At 32.8% G+C, this 19,335-nt stretch overlaps 3 protein-coding genes across 5 annotated transcripts in view; 2 read left to right on the forward strand and 1 right to left on the reverse strand.

The window, feature by feature from the left end:
• Window positions 1-3,428, forward strand: part of LOC145313108 (uncharacterized) — a 66,736-nt gene extending 63,308 nt beyond the window's left edge. The window contains exon 43 of the mRNA XM_080152371.1: window positions 1,225-3,428. Coding sequence (XP_080008497.1) covers window positions 1,225-1,343 — 119 coding nt within the window. The 3' untranslated portion in view covers window positions 1,344-3,428. The remainder of the gene's footprint in view (window positions 1-1,224) is intronic.
• Window positions 3,409-16,465, forward strand: LOC145313113 (rab-like protein 3). 3 transcript variants are annotated; one of them, XR_013877248.1, is made up of 12 exons: window positions 3,409-3,483; window positions 3,874-3,950; window positions 4,480-4,544; window positions 4,884-4,962; window positions 5,248-5,321; window positions 10,122-10,217; window positions 10,578-10,657; window positions 10,819-10,876; window positions 11,339-11,395; window positions 11,721-11,783; window positions 15,198-15,731; window positions 15,855-16,465. XR_013877248.1 is itself a non-coding variant. In XM_080152380.1 (11 exons), exons 1-11 carry the CDS (start codon window positions 3,455-3,457, stop codon window positions 15,237-15,239), a joined length of 720 nt encoding a protein of 239 aa, XP_080008506.1. In that variant the 5' UTR covers window positions 3,409-3,454; the 3' UTR covers window positions 15,240-16,465. The 3 variants fall into 3 exon arrangements, 1 of the variants encoding a protein (XP_080008506.1); XR_013877249.1 differs by having other exon boundaries at window positions 15,198-15,698; window positions 15,896-16,465; XM_080152380.1 differs by having other exon boundaries at window positions 15,198-16,465.
• On the reverse strand, window positions 6,144-9,569 carry LOC145313112 (uncharacterized). The gene is made up of 9 exons (XM_080152379.1): window positions 9,414-9,569; window positions 9,146-9,261; window positions 8,829-8,885; window positions 8,586-8,661; window positions 8,265-8,393; window positions 7,770-7,861; window positions 7,311-7,404; window positions 6,830-6,897; window positions 6,144-6,347 (listed from the first exon to the last, which is right to left on the reverse strand). Exons 1-9 carry the CDS (start codon window positions 9,489-9,491, stop codon window positions 6,236-6,238), a joined length of 822 nt encoding a protein of 273 aa, XP_080008505.1. The 5' UTR covers window positions 9,492-9,569; the 3' UTR covers window positions 6,144-6,235.
• Window positions 16,466-19,335: the final 2,870 nt, after the last annotated feature.

A 19,335-nucleotide genomic window follows, 5' to 3' on the forward strand; every position in this document is an offset into this window, starting at 1 on the left:
GGAGGAGCGATGAAGGGGCGATGGAGGAGCGATGTAGGGGCCATCAAAGTACAATGTAATGTAAATTTCAAGAAGGAGAGATGAAGGAGCGATGTAGGGGCGATGGAGGAGCGATGAAGGGGCGATGGAGGAGCGATGTAGGGGCCATCAAAGTACAATGTAATGTAAATTTCAAGAAGGAGAGATGAAGGAGCGATGTAGGAGCGATGAAGGGGCGATGGAGGAGCGATGGAGGAGCGATGTAGGGGCCATCAAAGTACCATGTAATAAAAATTTCAAGAAGGAGAGATGAAGGAGCGATGTAGGAGCGATGAAGGGGCGATGGAGGAGCGATGTAGGGGCCATCAAAGTACAATGTAGTATAAATTTCAAGATGGAGAGATGAAGGAGCGATGTAGGAGCGATGAAGGGGCGATGGAGGAGCGATGTAGGGGCCATCAAAGTAAGTACAATGTAATATAAATTTCTAGAAGGAGAGATGAAGGAGCGATGTAGGGGCCATCAAGGAACTCAGATATATATATAAAATCGTGAAGGGGCCATGAAGAGGCGATATTTTATTAAATAGCCCCTTGGGATAAGAGGACATATCATTACCTCTTTAGAAGGAGCGATTATGGAGCGATAAAGGATCATTTAATCGCCTCTTAGGGCAAGGGGCTATCAAATCGCTCCTTTCAAGGAGTCATAACATCGCCTCTTGTTATAAGGGGCTATTAAATCGCTCCTTTCAAGGAGCCAATACATCGCCCCTTGTCATAAGAGGCGATCAATTAAAATCATCGCCCCATATGGAGCGATGTCATGGAAAGGACTATACCCAAAAGTTTGGATAGAAAAAAAGACAATTTATTCATATATAAAGTAACTTTTTATTATGAATCCTGCTTTACTTTGTGGAAAAGAGTAGACATATGTTTAAAATGTGCACTAAAAGTGTTCAGGATTTTGCATTATTAATAAAACAAGTGGTTAAAATTTTGACAATATTTTTTCTCATATCATGCATACTCATAGGCTAATTAATGAGTTTAGAGTTTTTCTGATTTAAAAAATATTAAAGGTTTAATGAATGGATTTTAGGGAATAAGATAGTGAAAATTAATCTCAATAGCAAACATAAACTGATAAAAAGGTTTTTACAAAAATGTTTTTTTTCACACCTTTCCTAAAATTCTGTTCTTTGACCTTATTTACATACAAACATCTTATTTATTTGTTTAGAAGGAGGTCATGACTCAAAAGAGGACGCTTTGGCCTGTCTTGACCTCATGAAGATAAAGGTCAAGGAGGAGGTCAAGAGGTTGCAGAAGAAGGCCAGGCTACAGGCAATGTACCAGTAGAAGTTTTGGGTTCAGCAATAAAGACTGTTTGTTATACATAAAAAAATGTAATTCATGAGCAATAGAAAAATTGTATAAAATTATCCTATGATTGGCCAAAAATAATCAACCTTCCTTTCTTTAAATCAAAACTTGTTTTAGGCTCCTGCTTGGATCCTTAATCTAACATACAACAAGAAGAAAAAATACTTGTCGAGTACATTATTGGCTAATTAAAAAGTTTTGCTAATTTTGAAAATTATTGTTAACTATTTTGATACAAGTAGATACCTAACTTAACAATGTCAGTACCTAAACTAATTTGAAAGATAGTCGAAATTAATGATTTCTAATTCTATTTAAATACTGAAGTCAATACAATAATATTTCATTCAAGTGTAGTGGCCAGACCTGACTATAGGCTAGCTGTGCTCCCTTTAAATGTATAGTCCATATGTTAAAGAGCTGCTATCGTCTATAAGTAAGGGTGAGGCTATTTACAATTCGTTTAGCCTTACGTTTCCGCAGGACTATAAAAGATCCTTTTAGCAATTGTTGTAATTTGGTCTTCTGAATGAAAGCAAACTGGTTTTTTTAAAAGTTTATAGTGTTACCTTATTAATAAAGTTACCTTAATTTGAAGTAAATAATATGTTATTTAAAGTCTATTATGTTTTTTTTTTTTTTTTATTTTGAATGTCTAAAAAACTAGTTTTAGCTAATCTTTTTTATTCATTTGTTTAGAAATTATTGTGATGCAAATGAATTTTAAAATTATGATAATAGTTGAAATATAAAAGGGGACTAACATAAAAAAGGATACATTTGTATCTAATTAGTACTTTTTGCCTACTACCCCATATCTTTTTTAATAAAAAGAAAAGAAAGATAGTAAGCCCATAAAATACATTCTTACCAAATTAACCAAAGACAAACATCCATGTTTTAAAATTTCTAGCTAATACTTTAATATATTTTGTATTTTACCTACCTAGGTATAGATAATTAAAGTTAATTTATAAGAATATTTAGAATACGAAATGTTAAATTCAGAGGAATTAACCTTTTTTACCCTTGTCTGTTTTAGGGGTCAAGGATGCTGTATTCATCCTCTTAATTTTGCCAGGAGGGTGGATACACCCCCTTTCTGCACGCTTCTGATAAAAGTTAATCCTAAATTTCTGTGTTTTTTATCGTTAAATTGTTTGTTTTTGTTTATTTAAGTTTACTGCCTTTTTATTGGATATCCATAGTAATTTAATTTTTTGGTTAATTACAGAAATTTTGTTCGTAGTAAAGTTTTATTGCGTTGATAAAAACTAAGTGTTTTTCCCTAATTCTTTATAATAAACTAGCGGCTTCGCCCCTAGCCTCTAGGGGCTTGGCCCCAAGAGGTAATTAAAAAAAATTAAGTAATACTGTTGCTGCCGCCAGTAGTTTTATGTGAACTAACTTCTCCATAAGAAAAAAAATCTAACTTCTCTGCAAGAAAAAAAAAATTGGAGGGGGGATTTTTTATTTTTAGGGGGGTTGGGGGTGTCCCACCCCCCAAAAAAATAGCTTAAAACCACCACAGGACCAATATGTATATACCCTGAAGAGGAGAATCCGATCGGTTCAGTGGTTACCGAGATCTTAAGCTTCAGACGAACTGACAGACAGACGGACAGATGAAAGGACAGATGGAAGGACAGACGGACAGATATTCAGATATTTATACTACCATTATAATGACAGTATTGTCTATAATCTATATCCTAAGAAATATTTACTATTTTGGCAGGTATCTATTGCTAAAATTTTTCTCCTCTTATAAAGAGAAGTAAGATTTTTTGTCTGAATCTTAAGATCTCAATGACTACTGAACTGATTAAGTTTTCCTTTTTAGGGAAGCTTCACAAATGTCCTGGGATGGTTTTAGACTTTTTTTATTTAAGCCTCGAAATGGTTTTAAGCTATTTTATCTCTTTCCCTAGATGCTAGGGTCGCAGCCGCTAGCAATGTATTATGAAATATTCACTATTTTGATATTTAAAGTTAAAATTTTTATATTGTATAAAGAAACCTAAAACAGTAAAATAATAATAATAAATATTGTTTCAGAAATAATGAGATGACAGTAAAGAATTAAAATGGCGGATATTGAAAAAGTCCGAGTTTTAGGGATTTGACTTGTGAATATTGGTTAATTCATTGTTGAAGACGGTTTTTTTCGATATATTTTATCATGAAAAAAAGTAATATTGCAAAAAGTTAAAAACATTTCCAGTAGGTATAGCATTCTACATATTTACAGGCAATTTTTCCACGAATATTAAAATAAAAATCATAAAATTAACACTAGTCATGTTAGCTTTTTGCCCTTCTGGGCTAACAAAACTGGTTTTAATCTTATAATTTTTTATTTTAATATCCGCGGAAAGCTCTCTATAACAAGATGCGATAATTAACTATTATAATAACTATTAATTTTTTTAAATTTAATTGATAACTTCTCCATCTATGTATTAAACCATCCTTGCTATTGAATTGAAGTCAAATGCTGTGTTAAAGTTGTGGGCGATAGTGGAGTGGGTAAAACAGCTTTAACCAACCTTATTTGTCATGGAACTGTTCTAAATAGTCCAAGTAAGTAATACAGCTACTGTACAATTAGGGAGTTTCTGTATTTTTTATCGACCAAACGTTGAAGCAACTGACACTCAAAGATAACCGAGGCAGTGAGGAATCAGTGTCTTTTATCATACAATCACTATATAAAGTAACCGGATGTCAGTGTGTCCGTTTGTGTGTACCGAAGGATCTCGCTAACCGCTTAACGGATATGGTTCAACTTCTCCTTAACAGTGAAACTTCTACTATGTCTAAGGAAGGTTTATAATTATTTGGGGGGGAGGGTACCAGCGGCACTAGTGTTAGTTTAAGCAACAGAAATCCAACTCATTGATTGTAAGTTCTTTGTCATCCAGTCCAATTGTGCTTGATAACAAATTCCAATTAATTATAGATCAAGACATTTTCTATATTTATATCTTTAGTATGGCTAGACTTCACAGACTTATTTAAGATATAATGGATAGGTAAAATACTGGATGAATTTTTAAATATTTTTTTTCTAATATTCACCTTGTAGATTGTTTTCTGATGTTTGTTTTAGGTTGGACAATAGGCTGTTCTGTTGAAGTGAAAATTCATGAATATTTGGAAGGAACAGCTAGTCAGGTAAAAATGACCTCAAATTTTATTTATACAAGTTCTCGTATGTATGCTTATTAAATCAGTGAATAATCCACCCCCCCCCCCCTCCTCTCCTTTTCCACCCTCAAATTTTCACAAGTTCTGGTATGTCTGCTAATCAATCAGTGGATAATCAATACACCCTCACCCCCTCTTTCTCCTATTGGGTGTAATGCATCCATCAGGTTGCATTAAACAAGGCTTTAGTAAGAGGCAAGAAATAAAGTATTTTGGCAAAATAAGCATATTATATGTGCCAGATGTCTTCAAATTATGCTTTACAACTTAATATAAATGAAGTTTTTTTGTCATGTTTATTTTTAGAGAAGTTTCTGTATTGAGTTGTTTGATATTGGAGGTAGTCATGCACATAGAAATACAAGACATGTCTTTTATAATTTAGGTAGGTAATGTATATCATATATTTTAAGTGATAGGTTTTGTGATTAATATTACCAATTAATTCTGAAAAAAAACGTTTTTGTTGGGAAACCCCCATATTTTTATGTTTTTTAAAAGTTAGATTGGGTAGAATAATTTTCGGATAGCATCGCAGGCTTAGGGCGGCTTGCAGATACTTAATACATGTTTTATTAAAGGTTGGACTGAAAAATGCAAGGGTAGTGGAATTCTGTCGGTTTATATTTATTTTATCATCCTTGCTTTGAATTATTATTTTCTATTTCAGTTCATGGAATAATTCTGGTGCATGATCTATCTAACAGAAAATCCTGTCTCAATCTCAACAGATGGCTAGCCGAGGTACATTTTTTGTGATTGTTTGTTAAGGACTTGTTTTCTGAACTTCCAGAAAATTTCGAGGAAATAGTTATTAAAAATAAGATATTCCTTTAAATTAAAAAAAATAAAGTATTGCAATGAGTCACTCTTCCATAGTGTAGTGGGTAACACATTACGCTGTGGTTGAGAAATTTTGTGTTCAATTATCCTCATAGACTTTGAACTTGAATGACAATTAATTTAATTTGCAATTTGTCATAAATACTATTTCGCAACCTCTCTGTGATGCCTCTGCCTCTAGGTTGTAAGAAGGGAGGTTCGTAGTACGTTAGGACCCTACAAGTCAAGCAAATTAAATCATGCTTTCCCTCATCCATGCTCTTCATTCCTATGCAGGGTTGGTAAAAACCCGGGTTTTTTAAAAATAACCCAACCCATTGGGTTTTATTAATAAAATCCGGGTTTTTTGGGTTTTATTGTTTTCTAAAGATTATTACCTAGGAATTTTAAGATATAAGGTTAAATAATTATTATAAAGTAACAGGATGTTTGTCTGTACCATAGGATCTCGCTAACCGCTGAATCGGTATGGTTCTCCTGTACAGGGTAGCTTTTCATAGGTCCAGGGAAGGTTTTTTTTAATTTTGGGGGAGAGCACCAAAAATCTCCTAAGAGAAATCTGCCCCCCCCCCCCCCCTGTGGGCGAAGCTTACCAATCCAGCAATGGGCCAAAGGATTCTCACAACCAATCTCCGTATGCATCTGAATCCTAACTTAAGAGAATCAGGGTTACTACAACAAAAACATCAACTCTACTGCTTACATAACTCATGTTTTAAGAAATATTTTAAATAACAGGATTTATTTTTTATAAATGGAAAAGTTTCACTAAAAATTTTTATTACTTTTTAAAAATACATTTGGTCAAATAAAGATTACTTAAATCTCATGAGAAACTCTGCAATAACATCTGGAAATTGTTTGAGTCCATCTGAATAACTTTCTGCTATGAACAATGTTACATCATCACTCAATACTTGCAGTGCTCTTAAAATAGTTTAATGATAACGAAAAAAATTATTGGTTGAGACAATTTAAAAAGATATACCTAATAAAACTTTTATGAAAGAAACTAAAAGATATGTTAGTGACAAATCTTTATGAACTAGCGGCATATTTTTTGCTGATAAAGTACCTAATAGGCAACAAAATTTAATTCTAAAAAAATCTCAACGCTTAGAACGTATTCTGGGGATACTAGAATAGTTATTTAACGCATCATGTTATAACAGCTTTCTGCGGATATTAGAATGAAGAATTATGAGATTCAACCCATTTTTGTTAGCCCTGAGAAGCCAAAGGCCATGGCTATCAAACGTGTATTAATATTATGATTTTTACTTTTTTATTTGTGGTAAATTGTAATACGATGCGTTACATGAATTTTTAGTATTGCTGAGAATCAGTTCCAATCCTGCTGATATTAAGCGGCTTAGAAAGAAGACATACTAGAAAGTGTTTGAACTTACTCTGCGGTAGTGACAGGATGTGTTGGATCTCCTTTGGCTGTTACAATCAGAATTGGAATATCAAGTGCCTAAATTATTAATCTTAATTGAGAAATATTATATATAACATGTTTTTTTTTCACAGCTTTCCCTGTACTAAGACAATCTGAAAATTCATCATATTTGATGTTTCTCCCTTTGTAGACAAAATTCAATAATCTTTTTAACTTAAATGCAATATATAGATCTTTAACGTCTAAGGGTGGGGGTAAAGGAGTGTATACCCAACTCAAGCATTTAAAGCACTCATTTAACCCGCCCCCCCCCCCCCCACCTTAGTATAAAAAGCATTGATTATATTGACACCTACCAAAACTTATAAAAGGAAGTTATAATTTCTATTACCTACTGACATGAACTATGACATGAAGTATGAATTGATAATATTTTTCTCTTATTTTGAAATATTCTAATATGTTTTTTCTTGTAAAACAAATTCTACCTTTTCAAGAGTATCAAGAGGTGGTAGGTCAGAGTATGCAGACCCATACAGCACATTGTAGTAAGGACTCTCTGGTTTTAGTAATTGTAAAACTCTAAAAAGAAAACTATGCTTATTTGTTTTATTTTACTAGCGGCTCACATTTAAGGTAGATGGGAAGGAAGTCGACCCACCCTCCATATCTCAATTTTAGTTTAAAAAGAAAAAGTAAAAAAAAATTGTTGGAGGGTTATTCTTTTCTGTGGGCGATTTCTCTTGGGAGGATGGTCGTAACCATCCCTTAAAATAGTTATAACCCTTCCCAGGACATATGATAGAATCATATTGGTCCAGTGGTTAGCGCGATTATTTAATTTAAACAAACACAGACCTCAGGTTACTTGAATATAAGGATTTGACCTCCAGATAATTAAAAAATATTTCAAGTCTTCAATTATCATTGCTAATTAAAAATTATACCTGGCCCCCTCAATAAGCTGATCTTTTCTGGCTAGTCTCTCTTCCCAGGCGGTTGGTGGTCTCATCAGGATCATACCATCAATTCTATCTTTCTGTAAAAACAATGATGAGGAATTAGCATATGTTTTTTTTCCCACAACAGGACATATCTATGCAAAGGATATTTGACTTATCATGGTTTGTTAATCTTTATCTAAAAGTAACAGAATCTCTGTGTCTGTCTGTCTGTACTGTAGAATAACCCTGAATGCTACACCAAAATGGTTCTATTTTACTATGATACTTCTCATGGGAGGGTTTATTTTAAGGGAGTGTATCAATACCCTCACAAGAGAAATTACCCAACAAAAAAATTTCTATGTTGTCTTTTTAAATGTAAAATTCAAGATGTGGGTACGTTATTGACTAAAACTCCCCAGCAACCCCCCCCCCCCCACCCTACCCACTAAAAAGGGGGTTAGCCTCAAAAATTGGAAAACTATTAAAATTACTCACATTCTGTAAAGCTGTATACAAAGCAGTAGCAGAACCCATGCTGCTTCCACCTACAATAGTATATCCATCTGCCAGCTCATAGTTCTTCACAACCTCTATCATATCCTTAGCCAACTCTGCCCAGGAAAACTAAACAAATAAAAAATGTTTCATATAATAACAATTATGAAGCATTATGAACTTTTTAACGACTTATTTGATTTTTGTATCTATGACTCTTAGAAGGTTAACAATATTCAATTATTGCATGCTTCCAAATTAACAAAGAAGCAGTGTTTCATCCTAAACTTAACCAAAAAATTGTTTTTATCAATTCTTTGCCTGAAGTTGGTCTTCATGAGCAGTATCCTCCCAACCATGGCTACTACCGTGACCTCTTGCATCATAACATACTAACCTAAACACCGATTTGATAAAATTGGGGTTTGTGTCAAAAAGGAAAGAGGGGATAATGGGCTCTTTATAACACTAGTCCCCAAAGTTTTGAGAAAGATAATTTTGAAAATTAAATAGGAAAGGAAAAAGAAATTCAAAAGGCTTCCAAATCCATTCAGTAACACTCACCTGGCATTAGCCTTTTCCATTCCTTCGTATGAACTATTGCTTGACTTGTCATTAAATCTGTAAATATAAACAACTTAATATCAAAGGCATGAGTTATGGAATAGAAAAAGTTCAAATTTTTCTTTTCCAATTTTTGTTTATAATATTAGAATCACCAGAACTTTCTCAGGTTGGAGGGTACATTGGGCTGTCTATTACACTAGTTCCCAAAGTTTTCTTATTCGTTGCCTCAATAACTTGGGGATGTACATCAATTTATCGGCCATTGTCTTATCCTTTTAGATCCCTGAAACTTTCTACTACAGTCTACAATTTACCTTGTCCTTAACTCTGGATCCTTAGATCCAAGTCCATGTCCCCAGACAAGTTTGACAGGAGCATCAGCTGGTCCCACCAGGGAGGCCAGGGTGGTGGCTCCATTGGAAACTGATATCTACAAATATTCAAGAAAGAAAATACCTTTCTTCATTTAAAATGCTTATCATCCAATAACCTTTTTTAAGTTTTTATTTTATTTTAGAAGATAATCCTTTAAATCGAAAAATTCCATTTTAGAAAATTATCAAATGTTTATAACTTTTTCACCTCTCTAGTTTCTCCAACTTCAATATTACAGCTTGCCATTTTCACTAGCAAAGTAAAAAACAAAGACTTTATTAACATTGTATTGAATATGTTTTTTTCCTTTTTTAAACCACAATTGATATGGCAACAGTTTTTCTGTCACTAAAAGATAAGAAATTATACTTATTTTATGTTTATCTGTACACAAAAAAAATGTTTATTCTAATACAGAATAATCATGACATATATACTTTTTAAATGCAAAGAAAGTTAAACCCTTTTATTAAGGATAAAAATAGAAAATACCTAGTCCTTCATTTTATACAGAACTAGTGGCATCTCCCAACTAGCCCTGAAGTGCGAGGGGATTTACTACTAAATGAGGGGGACAATAGCCTAAAACCATTCAAAGACATATGAAGCTCTCATTAAATGAAAGATCAAATTAGTCATATCCTAGAATTTATGCTCTAGACAAAAAAGCAACTTGCTAGTCAGGGAGGAAGGCGACAATGGACTTAAAATTACTCTGGGACTTATTATTATTATTATATTATTCATAGGCTAGAATTTTTTTAAATTTAATCTTGAATGGTTTGTTCCAAACTAGAAGTGTCCAAACTTTTTAATCAATAATTTTCCTTTACAGAAGTTGTAGTTTTTGTGATCTTAGGTGATGTAAATCAATGTATCTTCCATTGTCTTATCCTTTATAAACTTTATTTTCAGGTGACTCAATCTGAGGCTGGAACTGGAAAGTTTGGAAGCAGAACAACTGATCAGGCCTGGGAAGATCCAGACATCTCTGGCAGGGATATTGGTCAGGTATGCCTCAACTTAAACTCTGGTACTGAAGTATTACCTATTAATTCAACATCTTAAAACTAAGTAGTAAGTATTTCATCCCAGCATTTGTTGTGTGAATTTTGGAGATTGATATAGAAATAATAAATAATTAAGAAAAAGTTTCATAGTTTAAACTTGACTTTAGGTAAACAACAAACAATATGATTGAGCTAAGAATTGTAAATGATATTATTAAACTCGTTGGTTCCCTCAAAATGCCTACTCAAGCACAGAAATCCTAATGGGGGGGGGGGGGGGTAGGTTAACATGAAGAATTATTTATTTAATTTTTAGGGAGTTCAATGTTCGCTAGGTTTAATAAGATTCTCAATATTTTAGGTTGATATTCCAATGCTAGTTGTTGGAACAAAGATGGATGCTGCTAAGGAAAAGCGGGGTTTGCCTACGCACCAAAAAAGGTTACAAAATAAATTTGAAAGCTTTTTGCAATCTTTGAACAATGCCATTTTTTACTATAAACTTTATTATATTTTTGTTCATGAAATGTAAGACTTTTATTTAGTTATAAAAGGCATTTGATCCAAAGCTTTGCTTTTAAAATAATTTTGTTCTTGTTTAGGTCAGATATAGCTGAAGAATATGGTACTGAAGAAATACATTTAAACACTGGAGATCCAAGGAATTTTTCAATATTTCATTCACTGCAAAGTTCTTGCCTACATTAGAGTTTCTGGTGTTTTTTTTATAATAAAGAGGAATTTATACATTATTGACATTTATGGGAAGCTTTGTTTGAGTTCATAATTTGGAGTTTTATTGCTGTACAATGTGATTTTGCATATGTATATCCTACTACTATTGTCTTTGAAAACAATAACAACCCATTTAAAGAAAATTGGACTTTTTTCTACGTGATGATTTTTTTATGAAGCTTAAGATTTCTAAAACTACAGAACTGATTGAGTTCTCCCTTTTAGGGAAGGTTAACATAGGTCCCGTGATGGTTTTAGGTGTTTTTTTTATGGCCAATCTCACCCCTTCCAAGACAAAGTCCTTATAGGCTAGGGGCGCAGCCGCTAGTTCTACTTGATAAATAAAGAAGAAAGTATTACTTGAATAATTGAAATATAAAAATGTCTAGTGGATTGGCTCCTGGTACAAGTGCTGCAACCAAACTTGCCAGATTTTTTGATAAGGTAATCCTTCTCTTTATTTTGCAACATTCTTCTATATTTTCCGTTTTATTTCTACATAATAAATTACTGTCAACAGTGCTTACTGTGTACAGGATTTGCCTGAAATTGGGGGGGGGGGGGGAATTTTGTGTGGTTGAAGAAAAGGAAAAGGCAGATTTACAAAATTTTAATGTTTAATATCTACACTACATACCCCTTTCCTAGGAATAATTGAAGTTATCAGAAATATGTGCCAAATCACAAGACATATGGAGGAAAATAAGGGCATATTTTTTTATTTACTATTCGTGGAAAACTGACTTATCATACAAATATTATTTTCTAGGTTATAGAGAAACAGTATTACATGATAAAAGAAAGAAAAAACAGCATTCCACATGCAACTGATAGGAAAAAGCAAATTAGATTTTTTTGATCTTTATAATTCGATCTTACTTTTATTTTTTTTTAACCAAGGGCTTTGGAATTGATTGTAACATTCTTTTTCAAACTGTCGGAGGTAAAATTTTATTAGTCGGCGGGTAGGCGGGTAGTAATCTTCCACACCCCCCCCCCCTTGATTGCCTTCTACTCCTACCTTTTTACTCTTCTCAGTGAAAATTTGTGGCGAAAAAAAGTTATGGTAAATAATTCAAGATTAATTTTCTCTTTAAATACTACCACTTAAATAACCTTATAATAAAGAAACAGGATGTCTGTTTGTCTGTCTCTCTGTGCCGAAGGATCTCGCTAACCGCTGAACCGATCGGGTTCTACTTAAAATGGTAGCTTCTTATATTTAGGTCCGGGGAAAATTTATAACTATTTTTGGGGAGAGTACCACCACCCTTCCAGAGAAATCGACAAAAATACAAAAAAAAGCCGCCCTGCAAACATTTTCGCAATTAGCTAAAAACATAACTAACACCATACATAGGCGAAAAAAGTATTTTTGGTAAATAGCTGATTTGAAACTAGATAAAGAAAAAAAATTTATGTGTCCCTAGAGGCCTCTAAGGGCGTAGCCGCTAGTAGTTTATTATAGGAACATTTTGGCCACATTATTGGTTAGAAAGTGTACACTTTTTGGTTAAAGAACAGCTTTATTTTATCTAATCTCTAATAAGTCAGCTTAGGATATTTAAATTTCATAGGATAAAGTTTTCCTTGAGAAAATTTTGTCCCTCGTATATTGGAGTTTGAATCATCAGTGACCACAGCTGATCTGAAGACTAAACGGGTCCTGCGGAGGATCACACAACAAGTTGATGAAAACTAGTAAAATATGATGCCCAGGGAACCAAGAACTGGTTTTGGTTAAACTGTATGAGTACCTTCTCTACTATGATTTTTTTTAAATTACTTTTTCTTCAAATTTGGGAAATTTCAGAATTTTTTTTGATTCTGAATTGAATTTTTTTGTTATTTTTTTCAGTTCATGTGTCACTTTGGGAGGATCATATGTGTTCTGACACCTCTTGATGGGTTCCACCCTCCCTTTCCCCAGGGGCTCCCCCTCCCTCCAACCATTTCTATCTGAAATTTCCTCTACTAAGCGCTAATTTTCAAAGTTAGGAGTCTAATTGCATCTATATTTACTATTTCATAAATTCACTCACATATTCAGGGGTTTGTGACCCACAGATAAGAAAAGAAAGGTCATTATCTGGCATGTTTAATTTATTTTTCAATAAATACCTAAGAGTTTTTAAATTGATAAGAAATTTTGAAAAGGCTGAAAATTCAAAAGTGCATATTTTTAAATATGTTTAGAAGAAAATTCTATTACTGCACGAAGTAAATGGTCTCCATATATAGGATTATCAAGAGAATTGATCCTATATTTAGACCAAAAGATCTTGAATTTCTGATGAATAGACTCACCAGCGTGTCCTGACACAACACCTAATCCTCTGCCTTGTAATACAGGGTTGAAAAGTGCTGGTATTAGATGGTAAAATAACACATGCATCTTTGGTGTGACACTGATTTCAAGACCCATGTATGATATCACTACCTCCTTGAGTAGATCTTCAACCTTATCTTGATTAACAATCTTAGTGACAAAGCAGTGGCTAACAAGCTTGTCCATGGCTTGGTATGCTCTCACATAGGGTTGAAAAGTATTAGATTGGTATCCCCCAATACATCTTCATCAAGCATTCTGTGAGCTTGTTTAAGCATATCTTTCCCTTAAAATTGCACGCCATGATAGTCCTTAGCTATAGCATTAAAATTTTATGGAAACTTTACAGCTTGCTTTCTACACCTAACAACTTTAGCATAACCATCCCAAAAGGTGTGATTTACAAACCCCATCATAGCATGCTATTCTTCAACAGGACACTTGTCAGGAACTTTAATATCAGCTTCTTCTTTCAGATGTGAAGCTTCAACTGTGCTATATAGTTTTTGGCAAACTTCCTGTTGGAATCATTAATTGTGGTACATCTATATATATCAAGGCTTTCCTTTAAGTTTCCATATGTTCTTTCATCCCATAGATCTTCAAGTAGAACTTCAGCTGTATCATCAACTGTAGATGTGATCTCTCTGAGAGGAACATGACAATAAGGGCAAGGATATGGTGCTGATTATGTCTGACAACCCAGACATATTTAGAGAAGCTTATTATTAGCAACAAATAGAAAGCTGATTCTATTAAGCTTCTATTCAGCTTTGTAATAGCAGCCCTATTACACCCTCTAGCATCAGTTATAGCAGCGACTAGTTCCTCTGCATCTGCATAAATGATTGGTCTTTTCACCTTTACACCCTCTTTGTCTTCATGTATGGGTCTCAAGCTTGGATAAATCATACCTACTCTTATAACTTCATTTGAATACCATGAACACGTAACCACTTGGCAATGTTTTTCATATGTTTATTGGATATATTGTTGAGGTATAACTGTAGAATATTAAGAGCTTTGTGGGAGAAATTAACTTCACTTGTTTAAAGAGAAGGATTCAGGTTCACTCTAGCCTTTGAACCCTTAGTAGACAAAGTTACTGTGTTGTTATGGGATCCTTGTTGTTGAACATGAGACTTAAGCATTGTTGTTGTAACCTGCTCCTGTTGTTTTATTGGAGTAGTTTTAATCTGTTCTACCAGATTACCAGATGCCTGTGCACCTGGTACTGTCCCACATCTTGTTTACATTTTTTACAAATATATCTTGTGGTTTTCATCTTTTTTACTACCTCTTTATTAGTAAATTTATCAATATAACTAAAGGCAGCTGAACCAGTTTCTGTCTCAATACAATCTGAATTAATTCTTTTGTTTTTTTCTGTGGGACTTAGCTGTGAGACAGATATTACAGGAACAAGTTGTATTACAATAGTCATGTATGTCTATGGGTCACAAGCCCCTGTAAATGTGAGTGAATTTAACAAATAATAAATACAAATAGATTCCTAACTTTGAAAAATAGCATCAAATGGAGTAAATATCAGAATGGATGGAGGGGGGGGGGGAGAGGGTACCCCTCAAGAGGTGTCAGAATACATATGATCCTCCCAAAATGACACATGAACTGAAAAAATTAACAAAAAAATTCAATTCAGAATCAAAAAAATCTGAAATTTCCTAAATTTGATGAAAAAGTAATTTTAAAAAAATCATAGTAGGGAAGGTACTCATACAGTTTAACCAAAACCAGTTCTTGGTTCCCTGGGCATCATATTTTACTAGTTTTCATCAACTTGTTGTGTGATCCTCCGCAGGACCCATTTAGTCTTCAGATCAGCTGTGTGACTAGATTGAATCTAATGATTTATAAAAATTTCAAAAAAAAAGTTAATTTGCTTTTGATTTAAACAGAAGAGGCACAAAAGGTGGGATTATTCTTTCTCCCTGGTAATAATTGTGGTAATAATTGGTGATATACAGGTGTCGTAAGGGATAAGCCATTGGACGATGAATTTATTTACCACCCTCATGATGATAAACAAAATTAGCCAAACTTATTAGTTGAAAAGTTTGGAATTACCAATCACAATTCACTAATAGTACCCAAAGTGTTTAACCAATAAAATAACGTGGTTATAAAACTTTGGGCACCCCGTGTAATTTACAGTCCAATGTCCCTTCCCTCCCTTGTGATGTACATAATGATGTCATTTATTTATTCATAATTTTCCTTGAATTGACACTTTGACCACAAAATTTTTTATTAAAAGATGTTTATGTTAGGTTTAGTAAGGTTTAATGTCATATGCTTAATAATTTTTTCTTTTAAAAGTTGAAGGATGGGGGTTTCGATGGTCCAATTGTCAGTTAAAGGGATTACATGTAACTATTTTGTGATTTTATAGCAATAGTCTTAAATCAATATCAAAATATAAAATTCTTTGTTATTGAAACCTAGTTATTAAGAACTAGAACTTATGTCAATTGTTCTTTTGTTTTAATTATAAATAAAAACAAAGCAAAAGTTTATGATTGGTTTTTTTTAAAAAAAACCTTACTTTAATAGGTTTTGATCTGTGACTATTGTAAACGTCTGAAATTGAGTAGTATTTTAAATATTGACTTTTTATGTATAATCTAGATTTTAATTTTTACTTCTGATACTTTCAATGTAATGGAATTGCCAATAAAACAAGGAAAATTGTGTTCCAAGGTAGAACAGCATTTGACTTTACATACCTTAGTTATAGCAGTGTTGCGGATCCGGATCCGCAAAAAAATGCGGATCTGGATCCTGGGGTATAAATTTATGGAAAAATCTACCTAAATTTATATAAAATAGTCACTTACAAATTTTGAAAATCAGACATTCTCGTGATGAGAGCCAATCTTTAAGGTTTAGGTTCAGACTTGAAAATTAAAAGTATTTTTGACTTCGAGATTAAAGAATAAATATTTTTTGAAAAATTTGGTGATTTTATTTTTATTGTCAAGGATCCGGATCCGCACTGACCAAATTTGGAGGATCCGGATTCGTATACAATCAATGCGGATCCGCAACACTGAGTTATAAAGTAGCTATCTAAACTTATAGTTTAATTTTAAATTCCCAAGCATTTTTTTATGTGAATTATTTGATTGATTTGTATGTTTATAATAAATTTTGAAGAAATAAAACCTTTTTTATTTTTTAATTGTTAAGCTATTCTCTATATCTACTTGTAAATGTACGCCTGTCATAGACTTTTATTATTGGATGCTATTTGATATAGAGGTCTCAATTTTAATTCCTCTGATTTCTAATCCAAATCTTTCCTGAAAATTGTAAAAAAGATATCAGAATAGCCGTTTGAGATATCTTGCTGGAAGTGGACATATATCTTACTACTTTAGTTTAATCAAGGACATTTATATCGATAACTAGCTTAGCATTATAGGTTAAGAAATACAGTAACTGTTATTTTATAAATAAGAATTTTGTAAAAATTAAGAAACATAAAATAAACTACGAAGGTTTAAGGACATAGCCTCATTATAAGAATAGCGGCATTAATGATAATGCTGCGTATGTTAGTGTTTCATAAAAAGATGAATCATATTAATAATCGATATACTATTACTTGGATTTTGCACCAGATTTTCATGTAATTTAGTAAATTGAAACTAGTAGCTATCTAAAATAAAGATACCTCCTTTACCCCATCTCCTACTAGATGAACGAACTGACCAATAAATGATGCCGATGTTAGTATACTAAATTGACAACAATTTTCCCCTGTCATAATATCCACGTATATCTTATATCTATTGATATATTTTCCCACTGCTTTCACTAAACTCAACACATCATAGTTGTAATCACTTTTTACCGTTTCTTCAGTGTCCGACTTTTTAGAATTTCACTTTCAGTATTACTTTATAGCTACTACTTGCTGCGTTAAGTAAAGAGTGATAGAATAAGGGAAATTTTTAAAAACGAAGTTTTTCTTTAATTCGAGTCGGTCCGTCCGATTTAGGAATAATGATTCATATTAAGCATCTTGTATTTGAGTAATTTAATTGCTTCTTAATGTGGTTGATTATTGAATGAGTTGACACTTTATAAATGCCAATTTTTTTTATTAGTAGCGAAGCTACTCTATAATTCACTTTGTCCGTCAGTAAGTCCGCAACGCTATGGGGAAAATGGGATTTACTCAGCTCCTATAAAAGATAGAATGCTGAAATTTTTTGACAACATTCCTATTAGTAAGGAGCACAATTAACTATTAAACATCAATGGCGGTCGGACCGCTTTTTAGCAGGTTTTAGGCTATTTTTCTGCATATCTTTGGTGTTTATGGTCCGATTTCCAAAATCTTTTCAGTTATAGAAATCAAAATTAAATTTCCTGTCGTTTAAAGAAACAACTATTGCGGTCACTTTAAACAGGTTTTAGGCTATTTTTGTATTTTTCACATTTTTCTCTATATCTTTGGTGTTTATGGTCCGATTTCCAAAAATTTTTCAGTTATAGATATCAAAATAAAATTTTCTGTCATTTGAAGAAAACAACCATGACAGTCAAACTGCCTTTTTGCAGGTTTTTGGCTATTTTTATTTTTTTTCCTTATTTTTCCATTTCTCTTATGTATATAGTCTGATTTTCCAAATTTTTTAAGTTAAGGTAATCAAAATTAAATTTCCTGTCGTTTTAAGAAAACAACCGTATTCCCATCCATGAATTTTTGGGCTTCGCTACTTATGGATGTTGTCATCCTTGTTTAGTCTGATGTTGTTCAGCTTGACTTTTAAGTAAACCTTGTTTTATTAGTAGTCTGTCTTAGTTTGGGGGAAACGTGATTTACTCGGCTCCTATAAAAGATAAAAGGCTGAAATTTTTTGACAACATTCCCATTATTAAGGAGCACAATTAACTAGAAAACATCAATGGTGGCCGGACCGCATTTTAGCAGGTTTTAGGCTATTTTGTATTTTTCACATTTTTCTCCATATCTTTGGTGTTTATGGTCCGATTTCCAAAATTTTTTCAATTATAGATATAAAAATTTAATTTCCTGTCGTTTAAAGAAAACAACCACGATAGTCAGACTGCCTTTTTTGCAGGTTTTTGGCTATTTTTAAATTTTTCCCTTATTTTTCTATATCTCTGGTGTATATAGTCTGATTTTCCAAAAATTTTAAGTTAAAATTATAAAAATTAAATTTCCTGTCGTTTTAAGACTGTCGGTCAGACCAGGGGCGTCCAAGCTTTTTATTTTGGGGGGGGTAAAAATTATTTAGGGGGGGGTAAAAATTATTTAGGGGGGGGGGTAATTCGTGTTTGGGGGGGGGATAAAATGTCGCGCGAAGCGCGCCGCAAATTTTTTTTACAAAACCGAAGTTTTTCTACATATAAGTTAAGTCCGTCCGCCTGTCCGTACGAGACAGTTATGTCCTTTTTGACGAACATTGTCAAATATAGAGTGGCTGTACATAAAAATTGCGGAAAATTATATCTATCTATCTATCTATCTATCTATCTATCTATCTATCTATCTATCTATCTATCTATCTATCTATCTATCTATCTATCTATCTATCTATCTATCTATCTATCTATCTATCTATCTATCTATCTATCTATCTATCTATCTATCTATCTATCTATCTATCTATCTATCTATCTATCTATCTATCTATCTATCTATCTATCTATCTATCTATCTATCTATCTATCTATCTATCTATCTATCTATCTATCTATCTATCTATCTATCTATCTATGTATCTATCTTTCTATCTAGCATAATTCCTATCTATCTATCTGTATATCTATCTATCTTTCTATATCTAGCCTAATTCCTATCTATCTATCTATCTGTATATCTATCTATCTTTCTATCTAGCATAATTCCTATCTATCTATCTGTATATCTAGCATAATTCCTATCTATCTATCTATCTATCTGTATATCTATCTTTCTTTCTATCTAGCATAATTCCTAAATAGCCTAACAATGACATTTGTAAAATTTGCTTGGAAATTTGTATTGATCCTACTTAGT

The sequence above is a fragment of the Acartia tonsa genome, chromosome 3 (genome assembly GCF_053477335.1).
Source record: "Acartia tonsa isolate MP-2025a chromosome 3, ASM5347733v1, whole genome shotgun sequence".
In the NCBI taxonomy this organism is placed as follows: Eukaryota; Metazoa; Arthropoda; class Copepoda; order Calanoida; family Acartiidae; genus Acartia; species Acartia tonsa.